Genomic DNA, 27,014 nt, shown 5'->3' on the forward strand with positions numbered 1-27,014 from the left:
AACCTCCACCCTCCACCCTCTACCCTCCACTCTCCACCCTCTACCCTTCACTTTCCTCCTCCATCTTCCATCCTCCATCCTCCATTCTCCATCCTCCAACCTCCATTCTCCACCCTCTACCCTCCACTCTCCATCCTCCATCCTTTCTCCAGTCCCCATCCTCCATCCTCCAACCTCCATTCTTCACCCTTCAATCTCTCTCCTCCATCCTCCAGTTGAGCCCAATGGCTGCTCTCTGAGAAGTCTTCACTAGTCCCAAGCTCTGCACTGGCTGCAGCCTCCAGCTTGCAAAGCCCAACCAGTTTACACCAGTAAGAGCTGATAGAGGGGGCTGTGAGGTGACCCTTGGCCATTCAGAAACAGGATTTTCTCAGCAACTTCCAAGCTAACATTGCTAAGTTGAGCTTGCACAGCCCAGCAAGCATAGGGCACAGTTGCAGAGGCCAATTCCCCTCTTCCCACCTCCATGCCCAGAAATGTCCCTTTCCCAAGTGGTTTAGAGAACCCCAAATCCTCACCCAGAGATCTGTAGGGGCAGCTCCTGCCCTCTGCCTCAAGCAGTACTGAGATGGAGCAGTAAAGAAGCAGAGTGGAAAGCCTCCGCTGCAGGGAATGGGAGAGAGTGACATTTATAATTGCTTTTATTTTGGGGTGTCCTGTGATGTGCACAGTCCCTTTTAGGGTAGTGCAAGACCTGCTGCATGTCTCCACAGCTGCCCGGGAGCAGAAGCAGCCCCACGGCTTTGCTGAGGACCGTCTCTTCAAGCATCTCTTCACAGGCTACAACCGGTGGTCACGGCCAGTGCCCAACACCTCTGATGTGGTCATAGTGAAGTTCGGTCTGTCAATAGCACAGCTGATCGATGTGGTAAGGTGTCCACGCAGGGATTTCATCCTAGGACCTCTGAGCCATTTCTTCTGCCCTCTATGCTGCTGTCTGTCCCCAGTAGGGGACAAGCCATCCACCTGCCTCCACAAAACCTCCAACAAGCAGGGGACATTGCTCATCATTGCTCCATCCCAAGCTTTCCCTTTCCCTGAAAGCAAGAGAGCATCAAGGAAAACTGCACAACTCTCTATCCCTATTCTTATCTTCCCACCATCTATATCTATAGGGCTATCCCTGGGCTTGTTTTTCCATCCATGCCTTGCTTGTTACTGTCATGCACACCCATCTGTCCGTCCATCCATCCATCCATCCATCCATCCATCCATCCATCCATCCATCCAACCATCCATCCAACCATCCATCCACCCACCCACCTACCATCACAAAACCCCCAGACCCCCAGGGTGCTTGGCACTGAAGGAACCCCCAGGTCCCTCTGGTCCTCCCCCCTGCCCTCCCTGCCCCAAGGGGTCACCCAGAGCAGGGTACCCAGACACTCCCTACTATCTATAGCCTATCTACTATCTGCTACACAGAGCCTAGATAAATCCATCATCTATCTACCCATTCAGCTATCCATATATTCATCTATCCATCCATCTGCCCATTTATCCCTGACATGCACTTGTCTACCCACCAGAACTTCTCCGAGCTTTGCTGCCACAATATGCTATTGTTTGCTGCCATCTAGTGAGCAAATATCCAATTTCTCCTGCACCTTGTGCTGGTGTCGGTTGCTTTAAGGAACTGAACAGCAGAGGCTGAACGGGAGCTCGGCAGCATGAGCAGCATAAGCAGAAGGGTGATATTGGGATTGATGCAGTGTTGGGATGAACCTTCTCTGTCCTTCTCCTCTCATCTCTCCATTTCCCACTGCAGGATGAGAAGAACCAAATGATGACCACAAACGTTTGGCTGAAGCAGGTAGGAGTCTGTGCCATTCATGGGGCCCAGGCTGGAGAGAGTAAAAAGGAGGGGGATGGTATTGGGCAGCTCAGTCCCACCAGACCCATGGTCACCTGGTGCCCTCCTTGCCTCCTTCCAGGAGTGGAGTGACTACAAGCTGCGCTGGAACCCGGAGGACTTTGACAATGTCACCTCCATCAGGGTGCCCTCTGAGATGATCTGGATCCCCGACATCGTGCTCTACAACAAGTGAGATGATGCATCCCTAGGACCAGTCCTCTCATTCCACCTCATCTCCATCACATTCATCCCATGGTATCCCATCCCATCCCATTCCATAATGTCACATCCCATCGCACGACATTCCATCCCAGCTCATCCTATCCCATCCCATTCCATTGGATCCCATCCCATTGTATCCCATTCTATCCCATCCCACCGCACCTCAGCCCATCCCAACACAACCCATTGTATTCCAAATGGATGGAGCTTCTGCCCCTGTTTCCTGAAGGGAACCCTTCACCCTCTCTGTCCCCACAGTGCCGACGGGGAGTTTGCTGTGACTCACATGACAAAGGCCCACCTCTTCTCCAATGGGAAAGTGAAATGGGTGCCACCCGCCATCTACAAGAGCTCGTGCAGCATTGATGTCACCTACTTCCCCTTCGACCAGCAGAACTGCAAGATGAAGTTTGGCTCCTGGACATATGACAAGGCCAAGATCGACCTGGAGAACATGGAACACCACGTGGACCTCAAGGACTACTGGGAGAGTGGCGAGTGGGCCATCATAAACGCCATTGGCAGGTACAACTCCAAGAAGTACGACTGCTGCACTGAGATCTACCCAGACATCACCTTCTACTTCGTCATCCGCCGCCTCCCGCTCTTCTACACCATCAACCTCATCATCCCCTGCCTGCTCATCTCCTGCCTCACCGTGCTGGTCTTCTACCTGCCCTCCGACTGCGGTGAGAAGATCACACTCTGCATCTCCGTCCTTCTGTCCCTCACCGTCTTCCTGCTGCTCATCACCGAAATCATCCCCTCCACCTCTCTGGTCATCCCGCTCATTGGCGAGTATCTCCTCTTCACTATGATCTTCGTCACGCTCTCCATCATCATCACTGTTTTTGTCCTCAATGTGCACCACCGCTCCCCCAGCACCCACACCATGCCCCACTGGGTGCGTAGCTTCTTCCTGGGCTTCATCCCCCGTTGGCTCTTCATGAAGCGACCCCCTGTGCTGCTCCCTGCTGAGGGGACAACGGGTCAATATGACCCTCCGGGGACCAGGCTCAGCACCTCCCGCTGCTGGCTGGAGACCGATGTGGATGACAAGTGGGAGGAGGAGGAGGAGGAAGAAGAGGAAGAGGAGGAAGAGGAAGAGGAGGAGAAGACGTATCCCAGCCGTGTGCCCTCAGGGGGATCCCAGGGCACCCAGTGCCGCTACAGCTGTGGACGCCAAGCGGGCAAAGCATCAGGGGGCCCAGCCCCACAGGTGCCCCTCAAGGGGGAGGAGGTGGGCTCTGATCAAGGGCTGACACTGTCACCCAGCATCCTGAGGGCCCTGGAGGGTGTGCAGTACATCGCGGACCACCTGCGAGCAGAGGATGCTGACTTCTCGGTGAGTGGGGGGCAACTGAGGGCAGGGAGCAAGGGGGACTCCCCAACCCAGTGCTCCCTCCATGGGGGTCAGTGATGGGGATATCTGGTTGTATCCATGCATGCTGAGGGCCTTAGTTCAGGAGATCTATGATCACCCCCTGGGAAATAAGGGCTGCACTGAGCAACATGGCCTAGAGCAGTCACAGCAATTACAGGCGTGGTCAGGCTTGATGGTCTTAGTGCTCTTTCCAACCTTAATGATTCTATGATTCTATGAAATACGGGTTCTGCCAGGTCAGCTCAATGTTCCTCAGGCTGCAGGGTGCAGGATGCCCCTCTCCCAGCCACACTGCTCTACATAATGTCAGTATCCGTCACCCAGCTCAGAGCCTTCACCCCAACCCACAATTTGGGAACACCTGGGTGGGGTTTGCTGTGCCCCCAGAAGCCTCCCTGTAGAGATCCATCCCCACACCTTATGCTTGAGACATCTCCTAACCCTTGGAGGCTTCACCCTCTACCCACAGCTCACAGCCCCTCTCCTCCTGGCAGGTGAAGGAGGACTGGAAGTACGTGGCCATGGTGATAGACCGCATCTTCCTCTGGATGTTCATCATCGTCTGCTTGCTGGGAACCGTGGGGCTCTTCCTCCCACCCTACCTGGCAGGGATGATTTAGGGATCAGGGGGTAATGTGGGTACCTCTCACAGCATCATGACCATGGAGGTCACTTGGGTGGAACATGCAGCAGTGTGGGGGGAAGCAAAAGGTGTGCTGGGAGTGCCCTGCTTCCTGCTGTCCTGCTCACGGTGGTGGCCATCCTGGCCTCAAGGAAAGCTCGGCACAGCCTCTCCACCAACAAAACGTGGGATGGAGGGATCTAGAAGAGGCATCCACTTCCTTCAGCTGCTGCAGGTTCCATCTGGAACCCAAGGGACACATCTGGTTGTGACTCCAAGAGAGGATATCACAGCTGCTTCTGGATGCATCCTGCCTCAGGACCACAGCCAACACAATGTGGGGCAGGACACAGTGCTTTGGGCTGTGACAGCAGGAAGGGGCAGAAGTTCCTGCTCACACTACGCAGCTCAGGGGCTCTGCTCTTCTCTGCTCTGCAAAGCCCATCAGCACAAGCAACCCACGTGTGTGCTGGTGGGTTCGTCAGCACAGGGATCCTGGGCAAATTGTCCTCTCTATCCTATACCTGCGATAACAAGCAGATCCCCAACCCCCTCGCTTTGATGACTGCTGCAACCCAGCTTTAATTTCTATCTTCCATGCATCCTCAAGGACTCGTGCTTGCAAAGATCTACTCTTATCTGTGCCCCAAAGCCAGGCTTTCCCTGTGGGGTTTTTCCGCCAGGAGACCAACCCAGGAGCTGGATGTGACCTGACGGGTTTCAGAATACACTCTGTGCTATCAGGAGTGAAATGGGCTGGAATAAATGATGCCACTGAGAAAAATGCACATCCCAAGGGTGTTGCAGCTGCTCATGCATTCTCTGCTGTGTGCACACAGGGCTGAGATAAAGGATGTGGGATGTGCAAGGCAGCAAGCTGTATGTATGCATGGGTCTGTGTGCATCTGACCCAACACATCTCAGTTTTGTGGCTCTGCAGAGCCTGGTATGCTCATCTCCTCTCCACATCAGCCCTTCTAAAATCCTTGCTGGTTGCCTCCAGAACCAAAATCCCTCTTTCAGCAAAGCTCTGCCCGGCTGGGGATGGAGCAGAAGCTCTGGAGTGAACGCCAGTGTGACACAGCAAGCACCCCAAACACCCTTCCCTATGGGGCACCCATCCTCTTGACTGTACTGTTCCCCAGAACGTCTCCCAGCTGCCTCCACCCTGAACTTGCCATGATTTCCTGATGCTCTTTGAAAGGCAAAGCACAAATATCCAAAAATAGTTCCGCTTAGCAAGACTTGGGATTGGAACAGGGAGAGTGGCACCTTGCATGGATTTGGGAGTTGGTGGGGCTCCACAGCTGGCAGATCCAGGTTGGATATTAGGAAACATTTCTTCTCCAAAAGAGAGCAGTGCTGCAGTGGCACAGCTGCCCAGGGAGGTGGTGGGGTCACCAAACCTGGAGATGTTCCAGAACCGTGGGGATGTGCACTGAGGGACAGGCATGGGGGAGTGGGTTGGGGTTGGACTCGTGGATCTTGGAGGTCTTCTCCAACCTGAATGATTCAATGGTTTTATGACCAGAGGTGAATAAGAGACACCCTTGCTGCAGGGTTCTGGAGTCCAGCCTGCATTCTTTTCCAGGAGAGGGGGATGTCAGCAAGCAAAGGCACAGCAGGACTTGGTGCATGGTTTATCTCAGCCAGCGCAAGCAGCGTTGTGGGAAGATGCTGGGGAAAAGCCCAAACCGTACGAATTCCAATTCAAGCACAAACCAAACAGAGAATTTGTTGCTGTTGTCGTTTACATGGAGTAGCTTGGAGCAAATTCAGCTGGAAGAGGCCCCATCCTCCCGACTGATTTGTGGCACTGACGGCTGCGGGCACAAGGACCCATCCCTCCCACACTCCCCTGGCTGGGGCTGGACGTGAGAACCGACCCGACGCACGCCCATCATTAAATAAACTCTTCTATATAATGTACAAGGAATTGCAAACAGTCCCTCCAGCGAGCCCCTCCCGGGAAGCCAGCTCCCCTGGTCACTGTGTCCCCAGCTCCCAGCACTGAGCAGCAGGGCGCAGGTCCCCAGTTGGATGTGCTGTCCCTGGAAGGGGCCATGGGACGGACATGGGGACCCATTGGATAGACACATGGACCCACTGGACAGGCCCATTGGGAACACTGAATGGACACACAGCCCTGTTGGTGCCACCGAACCCAAAGGGACCTTCATCCACCCTTGGGGACAGCCAGGCCACCCCCAGTCCTTTGGAGGGATGCGTCACCAGGCACCTCCTTTCTTCAGAAGACTGATGAGATGATGCTAAAGACACAAGCAGCTGCAGGAGGAGGGGGACATGGAGGACAGGGCGGCGAGGCCACGGGAGACACACAGAAGCCAGCTCGTCCGCACCGCTCTCCTCCCATCGCTACTGACCAATGCGGCGCTGCCTCTCCTCCTCTTCTCCTTCCCCACCCCTTCATATTCCCTCACTCCACGCACAGCTTCACCAGGTTGGCCTGGACCTTGGCTTGGTCCACAGCGTCCAGCAGGTTCTTGGCGTCCACAGCCAAGGTATGGGAGGCCGTCAGCATCTGCTTCTTGCACTCCTCGCTCAGCGAGGTGACGGCGTTCTGCTGTGCCAGGCGCATCTTGTTTATGAGCTCAGCCAAGTCCTTGTTGAGCAACTTCTGGGTCCCTTCAATCTGGCCATGACGTGCAGAGGTTATAGCTGGGGGTGTCCCCAAGCCCCCTCCCCCATCCCCATCCCCACAGGGCGTGCTGCAGCCCTACCTCGGTGCGGGAAGTGGCGGGCAGGATGGGCAGGATCTCATCCACGCTGCCGATCAGCTTGCGGAGGGACAGGCCCACGTTCTGTGGGGTGAGTGGTAGGGTTAGAATGGATCCAGGCACCAGACAGTGGTGCACAGTCCCTGATGCTGATTTAAGGATCCCAGTGGGGAGAGAAGAATGGGAGGAAATGCTCCCCTTGGACTCAAGGACCCAATGGAGGAACAGGGCGTACTGGAATTGATACCTGGACACAAAGATGTGTTGGAAATGCTCTTACCATTGGTCCAAGGACTCAACAGAAGAAAAGCGTGGTGTATATTGGAAATGCTCTCCCATTGACCAAAAGAAGGAGCAGGATATATTGGAGGTGCCCCCATCGCTGACCCAAGGATGTAACAGGATCAGGATATATTGGAAATACTCTGCATTGACCCAAGGACCCAATGGAGGAGCCAGACATGTTGGAAACACTCCCACTCTTGACCCAAGAACCCAAGGGAGGAGCACAGCATGCTGGAATTGCTCCTACCACTGACCCAAAGACTCAGTGGAGGAGCAGGGCTCATTGGAATTCCTCCTGCTATTGGCGCAAGGATACACTGGAGGAGCAAGACATGTTGGAAATGCTCCTCTACTGACACAAGGTCACAGGGAAGGAGCAGGGCACGTTGGAAATTCTCCTGTCATTGACCCTAGGAGCCACTGAAGGAACAAGACATCCTGGAATTGCTCCCACCATTGACCCAAGGACCCAAGGTGTGTTGCTAATGCTCCCTCCTATACATGTAAGTCTTTCCATAAAGGATTCTTGGTGGGAGCTGCTCAGCAGACTGATTCCCAGCTCCCTTCACGATCCCTGCAGGAGGCTTGCTTTCCCTTTGTTTCCCCTACCTTCACCACTAGGATGTATCCCTCTGGGGGCAGCAGGCTGATCTCATTCTTCAGCTGCAGGACAGCTCTCACCAGGTCCATGACATTGCTGTACACCGTGTCATCCGTGCGGTCCAGATTGGCAGTGGGAGCTGGCTGGATGGACTGGCAGAGAACAGGGCTGTGGTGGGCTCAGGACAGCAAGGGAGCACGAAAGGAATAGACCAACATCGGTGGAGAGCCCTGGCCAGTCTCTGCATCCCAGACCCATCCACCTCCCACCCGCAACTTGGACACTGCTTAGTTGGTCCAAGAAGTCCTATCTTGTAGATGAACAGAAGTAAATGGTTGTGGAGGAAGACTTGGACCACAGTGGCTGTCTGAGGAAGTCTTACCTGTGCCCCAAGTCTTGGAGGCTTCTGGGGGGGGGGCCGTGAACTCCGCTACACCATCAGTAAGGGAAAGGAAGGAGAGTTACTCTGGATGCTCCCTGGACGTGTGTGCATGTTCCTCATGCCCCACACCACTCAGGACACCCCAATTTGATGCAGCTGTATGCCACCTCCCCTCCACCATCAGGGCAAGGAAAAGGGGATGCCTGCAGCTCAGCCCCCCATTTGTGGAACAGGCAGAGCCTTTGGGGCAGGCAGAGTCACTCGTGGTGATGATCTGGGATTGCTGGAACAGGGCTTGTGCAAAAGGCAGCGGGGACACTCACTGTAATCCATCTCCTTCTCCGGGAGCAGCTGCAAGGGAAGAAACAGCAGCAAATGAGAGGTGGGAAATCCTGTTCAGAGGGGCAAGAGCCAAGGAGGCATTGCCTCAGGGTGGAGGCATCCACTTTCCAGAGGGCTTCAGGGGGCAGGTGTGGACTGCAAGCATTGTACCCCATTAAGAGTTTTGGACAAGTTTTCTGCAACTGGGGGACAGGGATTCCCCAGCATGACAACAGAAAGCAATTTGATCCCAGCAATCCCTAAATGCTTCCAAGAGAAGGGCTGGAAAAGGGCAGCGGGGACCATTGCAAGCTGTATGTATCTTCTGCCCACCCCCAGGAGAAGGGCCCCTCTGCAGATGAATGCAGTCAACAGGGTTCTCTGGGGCTGGCAGCACTCACCAGAGCAGTGTTGTTGTTCATGAACACTGTCGGGTCCTGAAAAAGGGGAGAAGGTTTGTGAGAGGTGATGGGAAAAGGGAAAGATAAGGGAAAAGGGAAGGAAAAAGAAAAATGGGGACCTCCGGAGAACTGTTCCCTTCCCTCTACTCCCTTCATGGCAAAACTTTCCCAAATTCTGATTCTTTCATCCCAATTCCCAACAGAAGAAGAAGCATTCCCCCCTTCATTTTGCCCAACATCATCCAGGAAAATCCATCTCTGATCTTCGGAGACCTTTATGGGTCTTCCAGAAGTCCCCAAATGCACACCCCAGGAGCATGGCCCATCTCTGCAGCCCCACAGCCCCCCATGGCCCTGTCCCTGTCTTCATCCCTTCCATGGGGCACCAGGACCCCGAGCTGCTGCTCCCCAAAATGCTGCTGCAGCACCAGAGCTGGGCATTGCTCCACGGCTGCGTCAGTCATGCTAATAAAAGATTTTCCATCTTGCTGCCGCTGGTGCATTAGTCACACATTAGCTACCTTGATGCTGGCTTTAAAAAGCATTATAAAAGCTCGTGAAGACGCAATGGTGTTTAAAAAATTGTGCAGCTGTTGAAGCGTTTGCTTCCCATCGCAGCTCGGCGAGGTGCAGAACACAGAGAGGTGTGAGTGGGTTGGTGATGGGGGCTGCCCTGACACCTCCGGCTGTGCACAAACCGCTGGAGCTGCACACCTGCTGTGAGACCTGCAGCGTGCTGCAGTTGTGGTTATACTGCATGAAGCGAGCTGCAGCTTGGTGCATGGTGGCAATGCGAGAGCTGGGAGCACCCAGCCCGAAGTCTTGTCCCCAACCCAGTGTTACCCACCAGGGATTTCTCCTCCTGCCTCAGCCATTGGTAGTCCTCCACCATCTGCTTTTGCTGCTTGTCCAGCACCTGCCGCATCTTCAGCCTCTCCATCTCCCACAGCTTCTGTGCCTCTTCCCTGCTGCTGGGACGCAGGAAGTCTTCCTCCTGGCACATGGAGCAGGCAGAGATGGGGGGAGCTCAGCACCAGGAGCCTCCCCATGCGGTGTCGGCACAGCTCTGCACATGCAAAGCCATGCTCTGGACTCCTGGGCATGCAGCTCAGCACCAGAGCAGTGCATTCTGCCTTCGGTGCAGATGCTCACAGTGCTGGGATTGTGTCAAACCATCCAGCAGATCATCACCAGATGCAGAGCAACACCCTGCCCCTGATTCTGGGGCCATGCAGTGGTGCTGAAGATCTAAACGCCAGAAGACAACGCTGCAGCCACCCATCCCCAGAGCACCCCAGCTGGATTTTGGGTACTCCATGCCAGCATCTCCTCCACCACCACACCTCCACTTTGGTGTGCATGCATGCAAACATCATGGCAGCCCTTCCAGCCTCAAGCAGTGCAGCGCAGGATCGGGTACACGGCTGGAAGCAGCAGCAGCGCCAAGCACAGAGCGTTCCCCCGCCGAGCCCCTTCCTCGGCGCGGTCCTCGTGACGCCTTCGGCTCCTTCTCTTACCCGCATGCTGTGGCGCTTGAAGACGTGGTGGCGGTGGAGCGGAGGGGTGTGCAGGGAGCTGGCTGGAGACTGGTACTCGGCGGGGCTGGTGAGGGTGGGTGAGCTCGCACACAGACCCTCGGGCACCTGTGGCAAGGCGGGCACGGGACAAAGCCATGGGAGCAGGCAGACAGACGGACACATGGACAGAGCAAAGAGTGTGGGACAGGGGCTTTCACAGCAGAACATCACAGAGGAGCAGCATAGGATCGTCTTTACCACAACGCTTGCTCCCAAACCTATGCTCCTGCCCAAACCCCTGCCTGGCTCCAAAAAGCATCCAAGAGTGTAGGGATGCTCCAAGGAACGGTGCAAACTCAGCTGCAGGCAGCACTAGAGTGCAGCAAACCTCCTTTCCTTGTGGCTGTGCATACACATGGGACTGCGAGAGCGTTGCCAAAAGGACGGGGGAGCACTGATAACAGAATGGGAAGAGCATTGCAAACAGGATGGGGGGAGCATTGCCAAGGGGAGGAGGGGAGCTTTGCAAACTGCCCTGCCCTGGGACAAAAGCCACTCTTGGAGCTCTGAGGCAGAGACAAGGCCCAAAGCAGCGCGCTGTCCTGCTGGCACTTGGTGGCTCTGAGACCCAAAAGCCACCAGCTCTGAGGACTGGAGCTCTGGGCACATCTTCCTGGGAACAAGCCCTTGTGTTCCCCGTGGATCGCTTGGGGCATACAGCCTTACCTGGAACTGCAGCTTGGGTGCCAGGAGGTTGCTCTGGGGTGGAGGTTTGTACCTGGGTCTGCTGGGCTGTGGGAGTGGAGGGAGAAAGGTGAGGGGGGTGCAAGCAAGGAGACATTTTGCCCTGCAGCATTCTGCCCATGTCCCCACCTTAGGGGGCGGCTCCTGGGAAGTTGGTGGCTCCATGATTTTGGGAGGCCGGTGGCGGTTGTTCCGCTCCTGCTCCTTGGCCAGCTCCTTCTCCATCAGGTAAATGTCACTGCAGGGGGACAGAGAGGGGACCTCAGTGCCATGCCCTGATGCAGGGAGATGAATGGGATGGGTGGGTGGAGGAGGAAGGTGCCCCAAAATCTCTCCCATTACCTCAAGCTGCAAACCAGGTCCTTGAACTTGGGCCTCTCGCTGGGGTCGTAGTCCCAGCAGCGTGTCATCAGGGTGTAGAGGATGGGTGGGCAGAGGTCGGGCTTGGGCAGGCGGTCGCCCCTCTCCAACACCCCGATCACGTCCTTGTTCTCCAGCCAGAAGAAGGGCTGCCGGCCATAGCTCAGGATCTCCCACATGCACACGGCTGCAAGGTACAGGGGAGAAATCATAGATGGTGCCAGTTACCAATCTAGGGACCATCCCCTTGCCCAAGGTTTTGGGGACCTGGTGACAGAGCTAGGCTCTGGATGTTTTCAGGGAGTAATGTTTAATCCAGATCCTTGAGCATCTCAAATTCAATATGCCCTCAATGATGGTTGAGCATCTTGAATGCAGAATGCCTCCAGTGATGGTTAAGCATTTCGAATGAGGGATGCCCCCAATGGCAGTTGACATCTTGAATGTGGGATGCCCCCAGTAATGGCTGAGCACCTTAAATGTGGGTTGCTCCCAATGATGGTTGAGCACCTCAAGTTTGGGATGCCCCCAGTGATGGTTAAGCACCTTGGATGTGGAATGTCCCCAGTGGCAGCTAGAATCATAGAACCATAGAATAACCAAAGTTGGAAAAGACCCACAGGATCACCCAGTCCAACCATACACTGATCACCAATAGCTCTCACTAAACCATGTCCCTCAACACAAAGTCTAAACGTTCCTTGAAAACCTCCAGGGTAACAGGTTGACATCTTGAATGCAGGATGCTTCCAACGATGGTAGAGCATCCCAAATTGAGGAGTTGGAACTGCAAAGGTTCTGCTCCAGGAGCCTTTCCCCAAGGCATGGCCACACCAAAGCAGGATATGTCCCTGCGCACCATGATGCTGCCCCCAGATGTACCCAGGATCCGTCCCACCTCCATCCCACTGCCTACCAAACATCCAGACATCACTGGCTGTTGTGAAGCGTCGGAAGTTGATGGACTCAGGGGACATCCACTTGATGGGGAGACGAGTGACAGACGCTGGAGGGACAGATAGATGGCAGCCATGCTCACGGCTGCAGATGGGCTGACACAAGCCCACATCCTACACTGCTTTACCTTTATAGTACTCCTCATCCTCGATGTACCTGGAGAGCCCAAAGTCACCCAGCTTCACACACTCTGGGGATGCCACCAGGATATTCCTCACTGCAATGTCCCTGCAAGGACAGTACTTTGACTGGGAATGAGGGCTGGACCATCACATCCAGAGAAACCAGCTCCTCTGGCTGAAAAATGATCCTGTAAGGGGTGCTACCAGCTCCTGCTGCTGCCCTGCTGCTCCCACCTCACCTGTGCACACAGTTGATGGCCTCCAGGTACGCCAAGGCTTTGCTGATCTGCAGTGCATACAGGACGAGCGTGGGCACAGCGAGGCAGTGCTTGTTCTGCTCCAGGTATTGACCCAGCTGCAAGAGGACAGGTGGGGGGCTCAGGGGCTGAAAAGTAGCACCAAGGTGGGGGAACAGCCCCCAGCAGCATCAGCCACCGCACCTCCCCATAGGGGTACAGCTCCATGATGATCCACGTGGGTTCTTCCTCTGCAATGCCAATGAGCTTCACGATGTGGGGGTGGTCCAACTTCTTCATCAGCACTGTGGGGAGACCCGGTCACAGGTTCCCTACCACAGGGGAACCTCCAGCAGCCCCAACCCCACCAGGGGTGCAGGGGAAGCTCTGTGACATGCAGACAAGAGCCAGAGCAGCAGGAACAGCCAGGGAGCTCCTGCTGTCCACAATAGGGTTCCAATGGGTTTACGCACAGACGGTGCCCACCTCCCCTCACACAAGATTCCAGCAGATTTCTTCCCCCAAAAGATCTGGGGAAACCCTGTCACAGCACAGAGGGTATGGGACCCCTTCTTCATCCTGCTCTGCATTGCAATAACATACCTGCCTCGCTCAGGAACTTGTCCTTGTTCTCGGGGCTGCAGTCCTTCTTGCACGTCTTCACAGCCACATTCACCCTCTCCCCTTTCTGCAAGCAGAGATGGGGGCAGATCAACCCCACTCCCCCCGGGGAAAAAAGGAGGTGGGTGGGATGGAGGCAGCACTGCACACCCACCGGGTTGGTGTAGGTGCCCTCGTACACCTCGCCGAAGAAGCCTTCGCCCAGGATCCTTCCCAGTGTGATGTCCTCCCGGCAGATCCCGTAGTGCTGGGCTGAGAGGAAAGGGTTGCACTGGTGGGCATTGGGGCATGGGGAGCTGCTCGCACCCATCCCTGTGCTAAGAGGGAGGGTTTTGAGTGCACATCTGCTCCATCATCCCCTTGGCCAAGACAGAGACCCATGGGTCCTGCTCCATAGTGTGCACCTCCAGGAGGTAAGGTGGGCAGAGTGGGCAAAACTTAGACCCCAGATCTGGTGGGGTTGGGGTGGGGAGTGGAGAAGGGGAAGGAGAAAATATGAAGATGGTGAGCATAGGAAGATGGTGGGCATAGGGAGATGAGATGATGGACACAGGGAGAGGAGATGTATGGCATAGGGAGATGATGGACATAAGGATTGGAGATCATGGGTAGGGTGGGCAGAATGGGCAAAACACATTTTGGCACTGTTGAAGATGGGGTGGGAAACTGGGACAAGCAGGAGGAAGGGGAGAATAGGGAGATGGTAGCTGGAGGGAGATGGGCAGGAGGGCACCCAAGGGGTGACACCCACCTCCAGATCTCGGGCGTGAGGTCTCGTCAGGGATTTCAGCATAAATCTCAGAGTCTGGAGCAAGAAGAAGGCAGCAGGCAGAGATGCAACCAGGGAAAGCCAAAGTGCCCATCCCAGAGCTCCCCACCCACAGTCCATGGAGGGGATCCCCAACTCACCAACGCTGAGGCTGTCAGACACAGCAGAGTGTCGCTCCTCCAGGTGCCTGCAGGCCGGAGGAGGTTGGGGTCAGCGAGCAGGGCACAGTGGGGCAGGGCAGGGGTCCCAGCACCCCCTGCAATACTCACGGGATGGGAATCCGTGGAAGGCTGCTCCTCTTCTCCCTCTCTGTGGGAGGACAACAGGCAGTCACATCCCAGCTGGACCCCAGGGGGTGCAATTGTGCATCCTTCCAATGCAGACAAGGGGCAGCCACCCCCCTGCTACCCAGCAGCTCCCCATGTTGTCAGGGAAGGCGTTAGGCCAACTCTTGCTATGGAACTGCCACCACCCCTTCGCTAGAGGTGAACTGGGTGCAAGCACACATGCAGAGCGTGTGCAGGGTCTCAGGTTGGGCTAACGGCTGGGAAATTGAGGATGATGTTGTAGCTCCAGAGAAAGCCCTCGGAGCAGGGGAGGAAGGCATGGAATGGGGCATGGATGGGCTGCCAATGGGGCTTGGTGGGGACATCCAAAGCAGGAAGGTGCCTGCACCTATAGGTACCCATAGACAACTCACCTCTCCTGGGGAAGACGATGAGCGATGTGTCCAGGCCCCCTTGCAGCCGGCAGTAGCCATCAATGAGGTCAGCCATGTTCTCTGCCTCAGCCAGAGACGATGTTTTGATGGCCAGGGACTAGGGCAGGTGATAGGGACAATAAACAGAGGCTGTTTATTGCCTCCAAATCCTGGAGCTCAGGGTATGTCCCCTCTTCTGCACCTTGGGATGATTTGGGTACCACCTCCCCATATCGTACAGCACCATCTCACCTGGCACCCCATCCTCAACCCCATCCCCTGGCAGGGCCACTCCAGACATTTTGGTGGGGACCAGAGCACCATCATGGCCATGGCTCTAGGAAGGAGCCCTAACCCTAACCTTAACCCTGACCCTAACTAACCCTAACCTAACCCCCAGTGGGAATGGGGCTGTCCGTTGCAGGGACAAGACACCAACCCATGGCCATTCCCACCCCACCTACAAAATCCTGCAAATGTCCACCCCCAGTGCCAAAGCTGCCTCACCTGGGGGGTGCCGCTGAGCCCCAGCTGCAGCACAGCCTGGCCGTCCTCCACGCTGGAGCACTTGATGGATTTGATGTGTTTGAACTCGGCCAGGCAAGTGGGCTGCAGGCAAAAGTGCAGTCAGACCCCAGCATTTGCCCTGGGGGTGTCCTCACCCCTCTGGACCCCCCTACCTTGGCCTCCTTGCTTGTCATCTGCCGGATGCCCTTCGGCCCAATGACAAGGTCCACTGTGATGTTCCACCCTTGCTGTGCATGGGACAGAGGGAAGATGCACATTTTGGGGGGATTTTCCCCAAATCCGTCTCTCCCCTCCCCACTGTGATGCCTGGGAGAGGCAGCGCACACCCACCTTGATTGCCTGGGTGCAGCAGCAGCCCCCAGCAGTGCCCCCAGCCCCAAAAAGACCCCAGTGCACCCTTCACCATGCACTCACAATGAGCTCACAGCGATAGCTCTCCTGGTCAATGTTGGCAAAGGTGGAGAGTGTATGCAGGAACTTGAGGATGCACTCCTCCTCCCGCAGCAGCGCGTACTGCTGGAACGTCTGCTGGATCATCTTGCGGAACTGCTTGGGCTGCAGGCAGAGCAGAGACGTGGTGTATGCCATGGGGTGCACACAGACGTGCATGCACTCAGCTGCAGACATGCACATGCATCTGCAAGCACAACCATGTGTGCACACACACATGACCACCCCCAGGCACTGACACGTGCATGCACACCCAGCCTGCACCCAGAGCTGCCCGTCGCAGACAATCAGCCGTCCCCATGTGCACGTCCCTCACCTTCAGGTTCTCCTGCATCTGGCTGGGGAAGAACAGGTCCAAGCCCACCTCCTTCCTGCAGAGCAGAGACCATGCACATGTCAAAGGCCACGTGCAGACTGAGAACACGTTGGGGGCTGCAGCAACAAAGCAGGGGATGCACGGTGCAGCAGGGCTGCTCCCAGCACAGGGCTGCAGAATGAGCTGTGCCTACTCACTCCAGGAACTCGAAGTTGGACTTCTTATCCAGCGCATTTTGGGGCATGTCCTTGTAAAACCTCCTGCAGGAAGGGACAGTTGTTTGTGCATCCTCGTGCACCCCTTCTCCTGCTTCCCCCCAGGACTCTGCCCCCCGAGCTGGGTGCTGCAAGCCCCCCTCCTGCTCCCGCTCCCCAAGCACCCAGCAGCACGTACCTGAGCTCGAGGCAGCCCAGCTGCAGGGCCATGCCCTCGCTCACCTTGCTGGCGTAGTTCTGCATGTACTCGCTGCGGAGCTAATGGGGAGAAACAGAGCTCAGGGGGTGGGGGAAGAGGTTGGGGATGCTCACAGGGGTGCATGAGCTTTGGGATCCCTCCTTGGGGTGCGCTGGGCTGGGGAAGAGGTGAAGCCCAGCGATGCCAGGGGTGGGTAGGGGGCTCTGGAGAACCTGCTGGTAGAAGTAGAGAAGCGTGGTCCTGTCCTCTAAGAAACGCTCCATGTAGTCCTCAGGCAGATAGCGGATCTGCAGGTCGTACCTGGGGACACAGCACTGAGCTGTGGGGGGGCACACAGAGGGACCCCCACCCCGTGCCCAGGTCCCCATCCCCTACCTCCACTCGGCCTCCAGGTGCAGGCACTCGTACTTCTCCTGCACCTCGCCCACCGTCAGCTCGGGGTGCAGCCAGTGGATCTCGTCTGACTTGACGTGCTTCAGGCGCAGCCCGTAGCACTCGGACAGATGGATGTTGGGCCCGATGCGGCCGCTCACTAGGATGGATCTGATCACCTCCTGGGGGCAGGGATGCAGCAAGCAGGGCTCAGAGCCCTGCAGCTCCAAGGGCTGACCCCACAGTTGCTGTGGTTTCGCCCTTACAAAGTACCGTGTCCTCCCATGCCTCTCAAATACAAACTGCCCCTGTGAAAGGGACTCGATCCCAAGCCTTCACGTTCTGCATGAGTCAACAGATCTTAGAAACGAGGAGGAAATGTTACAAACCCACAGTCCCTTTGCAAGACCACAGCCGCTGTGGTCTCCACCTGATGTTCCGGAGATGCCTTCAGCCCATCCTACACCAACCCACAGCTTGCACGTCTCACCCGAGCTCTCTGGTGTGTTGTAATGAGGAGTAAAAGCCTGATCAGATCGTTTCCCCCCTTGTACCTCAGCAGAGCTACCCCTGATGCATAGCATCAGCTGCAGCATGCAGAGCATTGGGTGTCTGCAGTAGTGTCTGAGGACAGCAGGGACACTTTAGGACAGAGGTGATGGCTTCAGCTTGCACCAAGGGAGGTTCAGGTGTGATATTAGGAAAAAATTATTCTCCAAAAGAGTGGTGATGCATTGGGAGAGGCTGCCTAGGGAGATGGTAGAGTCCATCCCTGGAGAAGGGCAGGGGAGGTCTCAGCATCTCCCCATGGATGTGGCCCTTGACATGGAAACATCACACCACGCATGCAGGGAGATGCTGAGATATCTCCAACCCCTTCTCCACCAGTTCTTTGGGGTGGAGGGAACACAGGGGCTGCTGCAGACCCAAGCCTCCCACAGAGCTATGATACCATCCCATCCCTCCAAGCATCCCAGGACGCGGTTTAGTGGGTATGGTGGTGATGGGCCTACAGTTGGACTTGATGATCTTGGAGGTCTTTTCCAACCTTAATGATTCCGTGATTCTATTTAGGGACGTGGTTTAGAGGGTATGGTGGGGATAGCTCAACAGTTGGACTCGATGATCTTAGAGGTCTTTTCCAGCCTTAGTCATTCTATGATTCTGTTTAGAGATGTGGTGTGGGCATGATGGGGGTGGACCAACAGTTGGACTTGGTGATCTTGGAAGTCTTTTCCAACCCCCCTGATTCTATGATTCTATATGAATCGGCATGGTGGTGATGGGTTGACTGTTGGACTTGATGATCCTAAAGGTCTTCCAACTTCATTGATTCTGTGTCTACTTCACGGCATGGAAACTGCTCTTTGCTGGCCAGAAAGTGGCCTACTGGGCTGCTGGTCGTGTCTAGATCACCTCTTTGCTCTCCAGGTTTTGGAGCCATGGGACTATGGGTGCTCCCTCTGACACCAAAAAGGTCAAAAGGACAAAAAAGTCCCTTCCACCTTCCCCATCCCCATGAGACCCACGCCTACATACCCGGATCTCTGTCGTCACAGGGCACTTGATCAGCTTGAAATTCTTGCCCATGTTGAAGCTGTTGCTGTAGAAGCACACCTTGAGGATGCGCATCTCCTCCCTGTCCTCCTCCAGAGTCCCCATGCCCAGGTTGGCTTCCAGAGTCCCAGCCAGACTGCGGAAGGAGCTGCTCCGTGGGCGGCCCAGGGGCTCAGGAAGGGCTGACATGCTCATGGCCGGGGGGGTGCTAGGGGCTGAGCATCCCTTCCCTGCAGGGAGACAACATGTGTCACTACATGGGGACACCTGGGGCAGGTGGGGAGAGGGGGAAAGGAAGGAGGGATAGGAAGGAGAAGATGGAGACAAAGGAGTGCGACAAAAGGGACCTCTGGAGAATCACCTCTGCATCCATGTCACTTCCAGAGTAACATCTCTGTATCTGTTACCCCCAGAGCAATGCTCCTATGTTTCCAGCACCTCCAGAACCAACACCTCCACTTGTCCAGCACCTCCATGGCAATGTGCCCATTTGGTCCCAGCACCACCAGTGCAAAATCTTTACATCCCCAGCACCACCAGAACAATGTCCCTATGTCCCCAGCACCTCTGGAGCAACATCTTCGTGCCCCCAGCATGTTTTTGCATTTCTGGAGCAATGCATTTGTGTTCCCATCACCTTCAGAGCAACACTCTTGTGTCCCTACCACCTCCAGAGCAACATTGCTGTGTCTCTGTTACCTCTGGAGCAACAGCTCTTTGTCCCCATCATATCTGGAGCAATGTCCCTGTGTCCCCAGAACCTTCAGAACAACGTGCCCACATGTACCCAGCACCTCTGGGGCAGCACCTCTACATCCCTATCACCTTCAGAGTAACACCCAAATGTCCCCATCACCTCCAGAGCAATATCTCTGTGACCCCATCCCCTCACAAACAACATCTTTTCACCCCACCACCTCCAGAGCAGCACACCCATGTTTCTCCATCTCCATTAGCTGGAATAATGAACCCCTCCTGCTCCAGCATCCCTCACCCAGCCCCTCACTCACCCCCAAAATCCAAGGCAAGCCTGTTTGTGCTCTGCAGCGTGGGACAGTGCAGTGTGACCCCCCCGGGCAGAGCTGCATTTAGCAGAGGGCTTTTTGCAGAGCAAAATGGGGCAAGCAGCTCGGACTCATCCGCACCCGCAAGGGCGATAGTTATTTATATTGATCAGCTCTTTTATTTTTAGAGGGCAAACAATCTAGAAGCTTGCTCAGAAATGTCCCTTGGGCCGGAACTGAAGTGGTTTGGCTTTTCATTTTGCTGAGAACTACTGGAAACCACATCTAGCCTGCGTTGATCTAACAAATCCCAAGCAAGTCTCGGTTGTCCTCCTTTATTTTGTGGGGAATTTCTGGGCTGTGAGCAGGGCACAAGGAATGGCAAAGGCACTGCTTGCCCCATCCCTTTGCATGCAGCCGGGCTGAGGCCGGGCACACTCAGTGCACACATATCACCAGCAGTCAAGAGGCACTTCTCAGCTATGAAACAGCCAACATGGAAGTTCAGTCCAGGGGCCTCTCCCTCCTTGAGCTCAGCCCTCCAGTTACTCATTAAACAGGTCCAGAGCTGTTTGCAAACAGGAGCACAGGTGGCCCATGGGTTACCCCAGGTTTGCTGCAGGGAATGGCCCCAAGGAGGGAGTCCTGGGCATGGGGAGGAGCTGAGAGGGACTGGGAAAGCACAGAGAGGACAGGGACTATGCTGGGGGTCTGCCCTGCAGCAGGTTCTATGGGGATATGGAGGCAGGTGGATGACATGGGGACATGGAGGCAGATGGGTGACGTGGGGACCTGCAAGCAAGTGGGTGACAATGGGACCTGAAGGCAGATGGGTGACATGGGGACCTGATGGTGCTGCAGGCAGGGCACAGCGTGGGTGGCATCAGCAGGGTCTGTGCTCTCCCCATGGCACTGTGAGGTTGTGACACCCTCTGGTGCAGCTGGGGACAGTGTGACAGCCATCCCATGGTGCCCCAATGGACGCCAGCAGGGGACAGGCAGCATTTCCCAGGGTCTGGCTTTGCTCTGGTGGTGCCACAGTGCAACCACAACCTGGGGGGCCACCAGCACGTGCACGTGCTCTCACACACGCTTTCACACCGGGTTATTTCTCATTGTATGAGGGGGGTCTTGTGGTGCTAGCTGGCGGCTTCCTGTTCGCTGTGCTGAAAACAGCCATAGGATTGAGCAGAATTAGCAACCCCTGGCCCAGCCCTCAGCTTTCCTTTTCGGGTTTGCCACAAAAGCTCACTGCACGAAAGCGTCGCCTCTTCTCCCAGCCTTGATTTCTCACCTCGCCAAATTTGTTCACACAGCATCACCATCCCAACGCATCCCTTTGTGTGGGGCTGAGCTGATGTCCCCTTCCCCTGGGTACCCCCACGAGGACCTGACCACTTGCAGCCCTTTGGGTGGAGAAGGGGCCCCAACCCCAACCCCATCCCCTGCCCCCACCTCACATCAGCACAGTGACACAGCCCACAGCAGCACAGCTCTGTCCCCAGTGCGGCAGTAGCATTTGGGGACAACCTGCCGTAAGGGGACAGAGATGACCATGCAACGCTTCCACCACCAAGCCCTGTTCCCCCACAGCCCCTTCCCAACCCCTCAGGCTGGGACACCCCCGACATCCCCGTTGCGCTCTGCCCCATACCAGGAAGTCCCTCTGGGTGCTCCCACGCACTCCTGAGACGTGGAAAAGTGTCAGACTCGGCGCTGTTCCCTCCAACCCTACCCCAAATCTCAGCTGCACCATGGAGTGACCCATCCTCACACACCGGGGGATGGGTTGGACCCCCCTGGACCTCAGCTCGGAGTGACGAGTTTGCCCTTTCTCAGCTTGCCTCCCACCCCAACACCCGCACAAAGGGCGAAGGTTCTGTGCCCCACTGCTCCCTATGGGGCACCCAGGGCAAGGGTAAGAGGGGGTGAGCGGCACTTACAGTGAGGTGGCCGTTCCTTGTCCCCACCCCGAGCTGACGGAGCTGCTGCTGCTTCCTGCTGTGTGCGGAGGCATTTGCATAGCACCCAACAGGCGGCTCACGCATGTGCCCACATGTGCGTAGGTGGGGAAACTGAGGCACGGTTCACCCAAACCCCCCCGCTCCCTCCCCCCCATTGCCCCAAAACTACTGCGTTGGCCCCAACCCGTTGCATTTCCACCCCCTAAGTGCCAGCTTTGGGGCTGCAAGCCCCCCTCCTTCCCAAGCGCAGGGACGACTAGGACCCACCCACCATTTACCTCGTCCCTTCAGCAGGGTCCCGTTTCCATGCCACGGTGTGGGACAGATAGGGGGACCCTACAGCCGCCCGCCTCGCCCCGGCCCTGCCCTGCCTCATTGGTGCAGGTATTTCAGTGACTCACAGTGGATTGTTATGGTTCCGGGGGAGCAGAGAGGCTCCTGCAGGGGTTGAGGCAGTGGCACCTATAGCATTGCACCGCAGCACCCACACCTGGAGGCTGTGTCCTATAACCGGGGCTGCACCACCCCACGGAGACCCACAGCACAGGCTGCGTGCCTCAGTTTCTCTTTCCTTCTGTCAGCCCCGGGGCGGAGGAATCTGGACACCAAGGAACGCTCCGGGGCACACCTGCCTTATCTCAAACGCCTGCTCCCCATATCTGCCCCAATCTGCCCAGCTCCCATCCATCACTTCAGCCCTGTCCCCAGCGGGGAGCAGGATGTCACCACCCAACCCCCCACCTCATGCATCCAACCCCCAAATCCAGGGGTCTGCATTCATTCCAGCCCTGTAGTGGGGCAGTGGGGAGAAGGAAAACCCTGGCAGCAACTTCAACAGGCAGTGTTGGTTCTGGATGCTGGCTGGATGGGTTTGGAGTGCTGGATTTGGGCCACATGTGACAGCCCCATCAGAGGAAGGACGTGTTTCGCAAAGCAAAGGAAGTGACACACACTGCAACGGTGGGACAGGTTGCCCCAGGGGGGTTGGAGGGCTGCCCTCTCTGCTTGCAGACCCCAAAATCATTTGCAGATCCCAAAACCACTTGTAGATCCCCAAAGTGCTGGCAGACAGCCCAAAACACCAAAAACTCAACAGCCCAAAACGCTAGCCTCAATAAGCATCCACTGGACATCCTCACCATCAAGGCTGGCTCCTAATACATTTCTACCCATTTGATGCTTTGCTTACTGCAATTACAACTCCCTTCGTTGTGCCTCCTATGGAGGGTTTAAGCATTCCACCAGGATGCACTCCTGTTTTCAGAGGTGCACCTTCATTTTCAGAGAATCACCCCCACTTTTAGAGATGCACCTCCATTTTCAGACGTGTGGTTCATTTTCAGAAATGAACCCCCATTTTCAGAGATGCACCCTTATTTTCAGAGACGCACTCATATTTTCAGAGATGAAAATCATTTTCAGACATGTACCCCACTTTCAGAGATGTATCTCTGTTTTCAGAGGTGTGCTCCCACTTTCAGAAAATCACTCCCATTTCCAGACATGTACCCCAATTTCAGAAATGCACCTCCATTTTCAGAGACACGCCCCCATTTTCAGAGATGCATCCCATTGTTCAGGGAGGCATTCCCATTTTCAGAGATCCATCCCCATTTTCAGAGATGCACTCCCATTTTCAGGGATGCACTCTCATTTTCAGAGAACCACCTCTATTTCAAGAGAGGAGCTCTTATTTCCAGAGATGCGCCCCCATTTCCAGAGATGCACCCCATTTTCAGAGATGCAATCCCATTTTCCAAGTGGGAAAACACTGCTACGGGTGTTTCTGGGTGCAGGAACAGCTCAGGAAGCCCCCTCCCCCCAGCCCCAGCTCTGCACCAAGCAGCTGGGTATGGCGATACGTGCAGCCCTGCTGAGGAATCAGAATCGAGACGCTGTGCTGCCATCACGCCCACAGCCGGAGCTCGCTGAAGAGGTGACTCAGGCACGGGGGAAAGATCTGCGTGTTCTGTCTGCGTTGTGTTTCTGTCCCAGCAAGGGGACAAGGCAGGGCCATCTGGGCTCCCTGCGAGGCTCCCTTACCAGTACATCACCCCCTCCCAGTGCAAGGCAATGGGGAGGGGAAAGCAAGGACATGGCTTTGGAGGCAAAATGTCCCCAATGAGCTGCTGTCAGCTCTCCCCTTGAGGGGGTCTCAAACCTGAACCCACTGCAGTGCCCATGAAGAGTCCTCCCTAAAAGCCTCCAACATCAGCAGCAACCACGTGGAACCTGCAGTTTTCCATCACAACCTTGAGTGAAATGGGATAAAATCAATCGCTTTCCCTGCTGAATGTTTTCAGTGTATGGGACCTGCAGGACCACGTTCCCAGGGCCCCATAGGTGTGCCCTAACCTTGCACTGAATCTCAGTGCTCTCACTCATCCTCACAATTAACGCAATTACTGCTTGGCCAAGTGATAATGCAACTACCACTTGGTTATTTCTTGGATTTCCCCTAGCAAACCAAGGCACGGCAGCACGGAACACAAGGGTTGAGCACACACCAGCAGCTCCCAAAATCAAGCTGGGTGGGGGGTAGGTGAAGGCATCCATGGGGGATGAGGGTGGAAGGGGCTGAGAACAGCGCCAGGGCAGCAGCGGGGTTCAGCTGCAGCCTTCCCCATCCAGCACTGCTCCCGCAGCTCCGCCAGCCTAAAAATAATCTCGAGCAGCACCGAAAGCTTGGGGAGGGGAGCAGCTTCCCAGGAACAGGGTGGGCGTATTTCCCGGTAACCTTTCAGCGCCAGAAGGAAGCGGAGGGCTTTGCAGCACCATTGGTTGGCACAGCTGGTACCGGTCGCTAGGCATCACTGTCACCAGGCAACCTGCAGGAACGCGATGCTGCTCCTGCATCTTTGGGGTGGGCAGGGAATGGGGGCACGGGGCAGGAGCTCTGCTTGTGTCCCACCCCACTGCAGGCGCTGCTGCAAAACCATACAGCCCCCAGCACCTGTTTCTGCCAGGCTGATGGGTGCTAGAGCTAATTACACTCCTGATATTCACGCTAGCTTCAGTAGGGAAACTCATCTCCTCCAAAACTTCGAAATTCCCAGGCAGGCCGTGGCATTTTTGGCAGAAATCACACAAAAGAATGCAAAGCCGCAGGTTCTGCAGCACAGCCCTTCCCCTCCGGCACCAGGAATTGTCAGAGACGCATCCCCATTTCCAGAGATGTACTCGTATGTTCAGAGATGTGCTCCCATTTTTGGTGATCCACTCCTCTTTTCAGAAATGCATTCCTATTTTCAGGAACGCATCTCTATTTCCAGACATGCACCCCCCATTTCCAGAGATGTACCCCCCCATTTTCAGGGACGCACCTCTGTTTCCACACACACACTCCGTTTGCAGAGATGCACCCCTATTTTCAGAGATTCATCCCCATTTTCAGAGATCCGATGCACTTTCAGGGACACATCCCTACTTTTAGATATAGTCCCATTTTCAGAGACAGACATCTCCCATTTTAGGAGATATACCCCCATTTCCAGAGTTGCATCTCAAGCCCAAACCACAGCCCCAATCCCTGGAAAAATCAGTCACCTCACGCTCAGAAGTCACCCCTGAGCCCCTTCTCCAAGCAATTTCTTCTTCCCAGTGGCCACAACTCACTACAAAATATTTGTGCAACATTTGCAGGATCACATCCCGCAGTGCCACTCACGTTATCTGGGCTGGATGCAACATGGCTGCATCTGCATGGTGGTTGTGCACAGTGGTGGTCGTGCACTGTGCTTGTTAGATGTGCACTGTGTTCGTTAGACGTGCATTGCATTAGTTGTGCATTGTATTCGATGTGCATTGTGTCAGATGTGCATTGTGGTGGCTGCACACTGTGGCAGTGCAGGTGCACAGCACTGTGTAGATGCACAGGGCTCAGGAAGTGGTGCAGCTCCCAGCTGTGGCCGCTGACTGAAGCTTCAGTGGGGACTGGGAGGTTTCCCAGTGGCTCACGGGAGCTGTGCGCATCACCAAGTGTTCCTCTTCCCTCTTTGCAGCCTCTTCCCCAAACAGAGCACTGTGGCCCTTCCCTCCAGCAGCGTGCTGCCCCTATATGACCACAAACCCCCAAATTTTGCCCCCCACAGTTCCATAGGGAAACACATCCCTGTGGGTTTTGGGCTGAGCCCCCTTCTGCTGCTCCTCAGAGAAAGGGGCCTGAGCACGGCATGCTGCTGCAGGATGGAACGTAGCAACACTTCCCACGGAAGGTTCACGTCTATTCCTCGTGAGTAATAAGTGTGCCAGGGAAAAAGCAACATGATTCAGATGGCGTTTCCCCAGCCCCCATCGCCTGCACGAGCCTGAGCATGGAGCACTGAAAAATGGCTAAGCACAAAGGCATGGAGATGTGGAGCCTGGGGATGGCAGCACTGCGCCCCATGCACGCACCAACAACGCCATGGGCTTATGCATCCCTCCCTGTCCTTTGCAGACTGGAAGGCCTGCAGCCCCTTATCCCACTTGGGTGCTCCTGCGTGGACACCTTTGCGCTGTGCATCCCATACAGTGTGCTCCTGCATGAACACTGCTGCTCCATGCATCCATCCCCACGCACCCAGGCTGGATGCTGTCCCCTGAACCACGCTGATATGCCATGTACATCTGCTGTAGGTACAATAGGTGGAAATGGGACCATTCCTGGTGTGTCCCTGTTCCTCACCAAGGCCCTGTCCCACTCAGGAAGGCTCTCACAGCACTCCTGCTCAGGAAGCCCTAGGATGCCCCCTGGCCCAGCCTGGCTGAGCTCTCCCCACCTCTCACATAACACCAGAGCCCCATGCCTGGTGCTCCATCCCACCCCCTGCTCTGGCCCAGCTCTCAGACACTCTCTCTCTTGGAGGACCCACCAACAGGACCCTCCCCACCAGGAGATGCAGGCAGTTCCCCGCAGCACCGCCTGCATAGGGCCAGGTTTGGAGGAGCAACACATCCTGCTTGGATGACATATCCCAAAGCCAACAGCGATGAAACTCCACCGAGCAGCACCCAGAGCAGCCCACAGGCACCCAGTGTCGCATCAGCCCCTCTCGCCCTCCCAGCCCTCCCATCCCCAGCGTTCTCCCCGTGACGACGATGCTGGCACACACCACCCAACGCTTAGGCAAACATCACAGCACCTCCCGCCCCGCTGCGGCCCAGCTCGCCCCGAGCACGGAGACGCAACGTCCCACTCCCACTTCCTGCCCTCGGCTCTGCGTTTCCCCCTTCTTTTTTTGCACTGTGCTCCCCAAAGTGAGCAGAGCTGCTCACCTTGGCGCTGCCTTCGCCCCCACTGGCCCTGGGGCAGCGTGTCCCGTGCTGGAATCAATGTTGAAACCACTCCTCCCCACCGCCCGCTTCCGGATGAGGCCACGACGCTGGGAAGGAAGAGGAGGGCGGGAGGCGAGGAAGGCAGCAAGACCCCTCACCTGCTCACTCCCTTGACCCCGTAACAGGTTGGGACAGGTTGGGAATTTGGGCACGGGGCCCAGCGTATGGGGCCTCTCCTACCTGGGAAGAGCTGGCAAGCGGCCCCCATGGAACCCAGCGCTGTGCGAGGGGATGAGGAAGGAATGAGGATGGTGCA

At 56.0% G+C, this 27,014-nt stretch overlaps 2 protein-coding genes across 7 annotated transcripts in view; one reads left to right on the forward strand and one right to left on the reverse strand.

Moving 5' to 3' along the window:
• The window catches only part of CHRNA2 (cholinergic receptor nicotinic alpha 2 subunit), a 4,748-nt gene extending 667 nt beyond the window's left edge, over nt 1–4,081 (forward strand). The window contains exons 2-6 of the mRNA XM_042893457.1: nt 714–868; nt 1,769–1,813; nt 1,935–2,044; nt 2,336–3,422; nt 3,956–4,081. Coding sequence (XP_042749391.1) covers nt 714–868; nt 1,769–1,813; nt 1,935–2,044; nt 2,336–3,422; nt 3,956–4,081 — 1,523 coding nt within the window. The remainder of the gene's footprint in view (nt 1–713; nt 869–1,768; nt 1,814–1,934; nt 2,045–2,335; nt 3,423–3,955) is intronic.
• A 1,629-nt stretch (nt 4,082–5,710) lies between these two features.
• On the reverse strand, nt 5,711–26,776 carry PTK2B (protein tyrosine kinase 2 beta). Of its 6 annotated transcripts, XM_042893454.1 has the most exons (30): nt 21,721–21,803; nt 18,457–18,704; nt 16,921–17,099; nt 16,758–16,845; nt 16,525–16,604; nt 16,329–16,391; nt 16,132–16,186; nt 15,780–15,920; nt 15,518–15,592; nt 15,345–15,446; nt 14,838–14,955; nt 14,407–14,446; nt 14,278–14,324; nt 14,120–14,173; nt 13,523–13,620; nt 13,351–13,435; nt 12,952–13,052; nt 12,751–12,866; nt 12,517–12,617; nt 12,349–12,438; nt 11,415–11,619; nt 11,202–11,310; nt 11,055–11,120; nt 9,659–9,805; nt 8,812–8,847; nt 8,409–8,440; nt 8,090–8,132; nt 7,716–7,859; nt 6,825–6,905; nt 5,711–6,736 (listed from the first exon to the last, which is right to left on the reverse strand). In XM_042893454.1, the coding sequence occupies exons 2-30, from the start codon at nt 18,667–18,669 to the stop codon at nt 6,521–6,523; spliced, it is 2,925 nt and encodes a 974-aa protein (XP_042749388.1). In that variant the 5' UTR covers nt 18,670–18,704; nt 21,721–21,803; the 3' UTR covers nt 5,711–6,520. The 6 variants fall into 6 exon arrangements, with proteins under 6 accessions (XP_042749388.1, XP_042749385.1, XP_042749386.1 ...); XM_042893451.1 differs by lacking the exons at nt 5,711–6,736; nt 6,825–6,905; nt 21,721–21,803 and adding exons at nt 10,329–10,454; nt 26,699–26,776 and having other exon boundaries at nt 7,738–7,859; nt 8,090–8,146; nt 8,413–8,440; XM_042893452.1 differs by lacking the exons at nt 5,711–6,736; nt 6,825–6,905 and adding an exon at nt 10,329–10,454 and having other exon boundaries at nt 7,738–7,859; nt 8,090–8,137; nt 8,413–8,440.
• Between the last annotated feature and the right edge of the window lie 238 nt (nt 26,777–27,014).

This window comes from Lagopus leucura, unplaced genomic scaffold (assembly GCF_019238085.1).
Source record: "Lagopus leucura isolate 7727_CA_CO unplaced genomic scaffold, USGS_WTPT01 109-23_obj-0_obj, whole genome shotgun sequence".
NCBI lineage: Eukaryota > Metazoa > Chordata > Aves > Galliformes > Phasianidae > Lagopus > Lagopus leucura.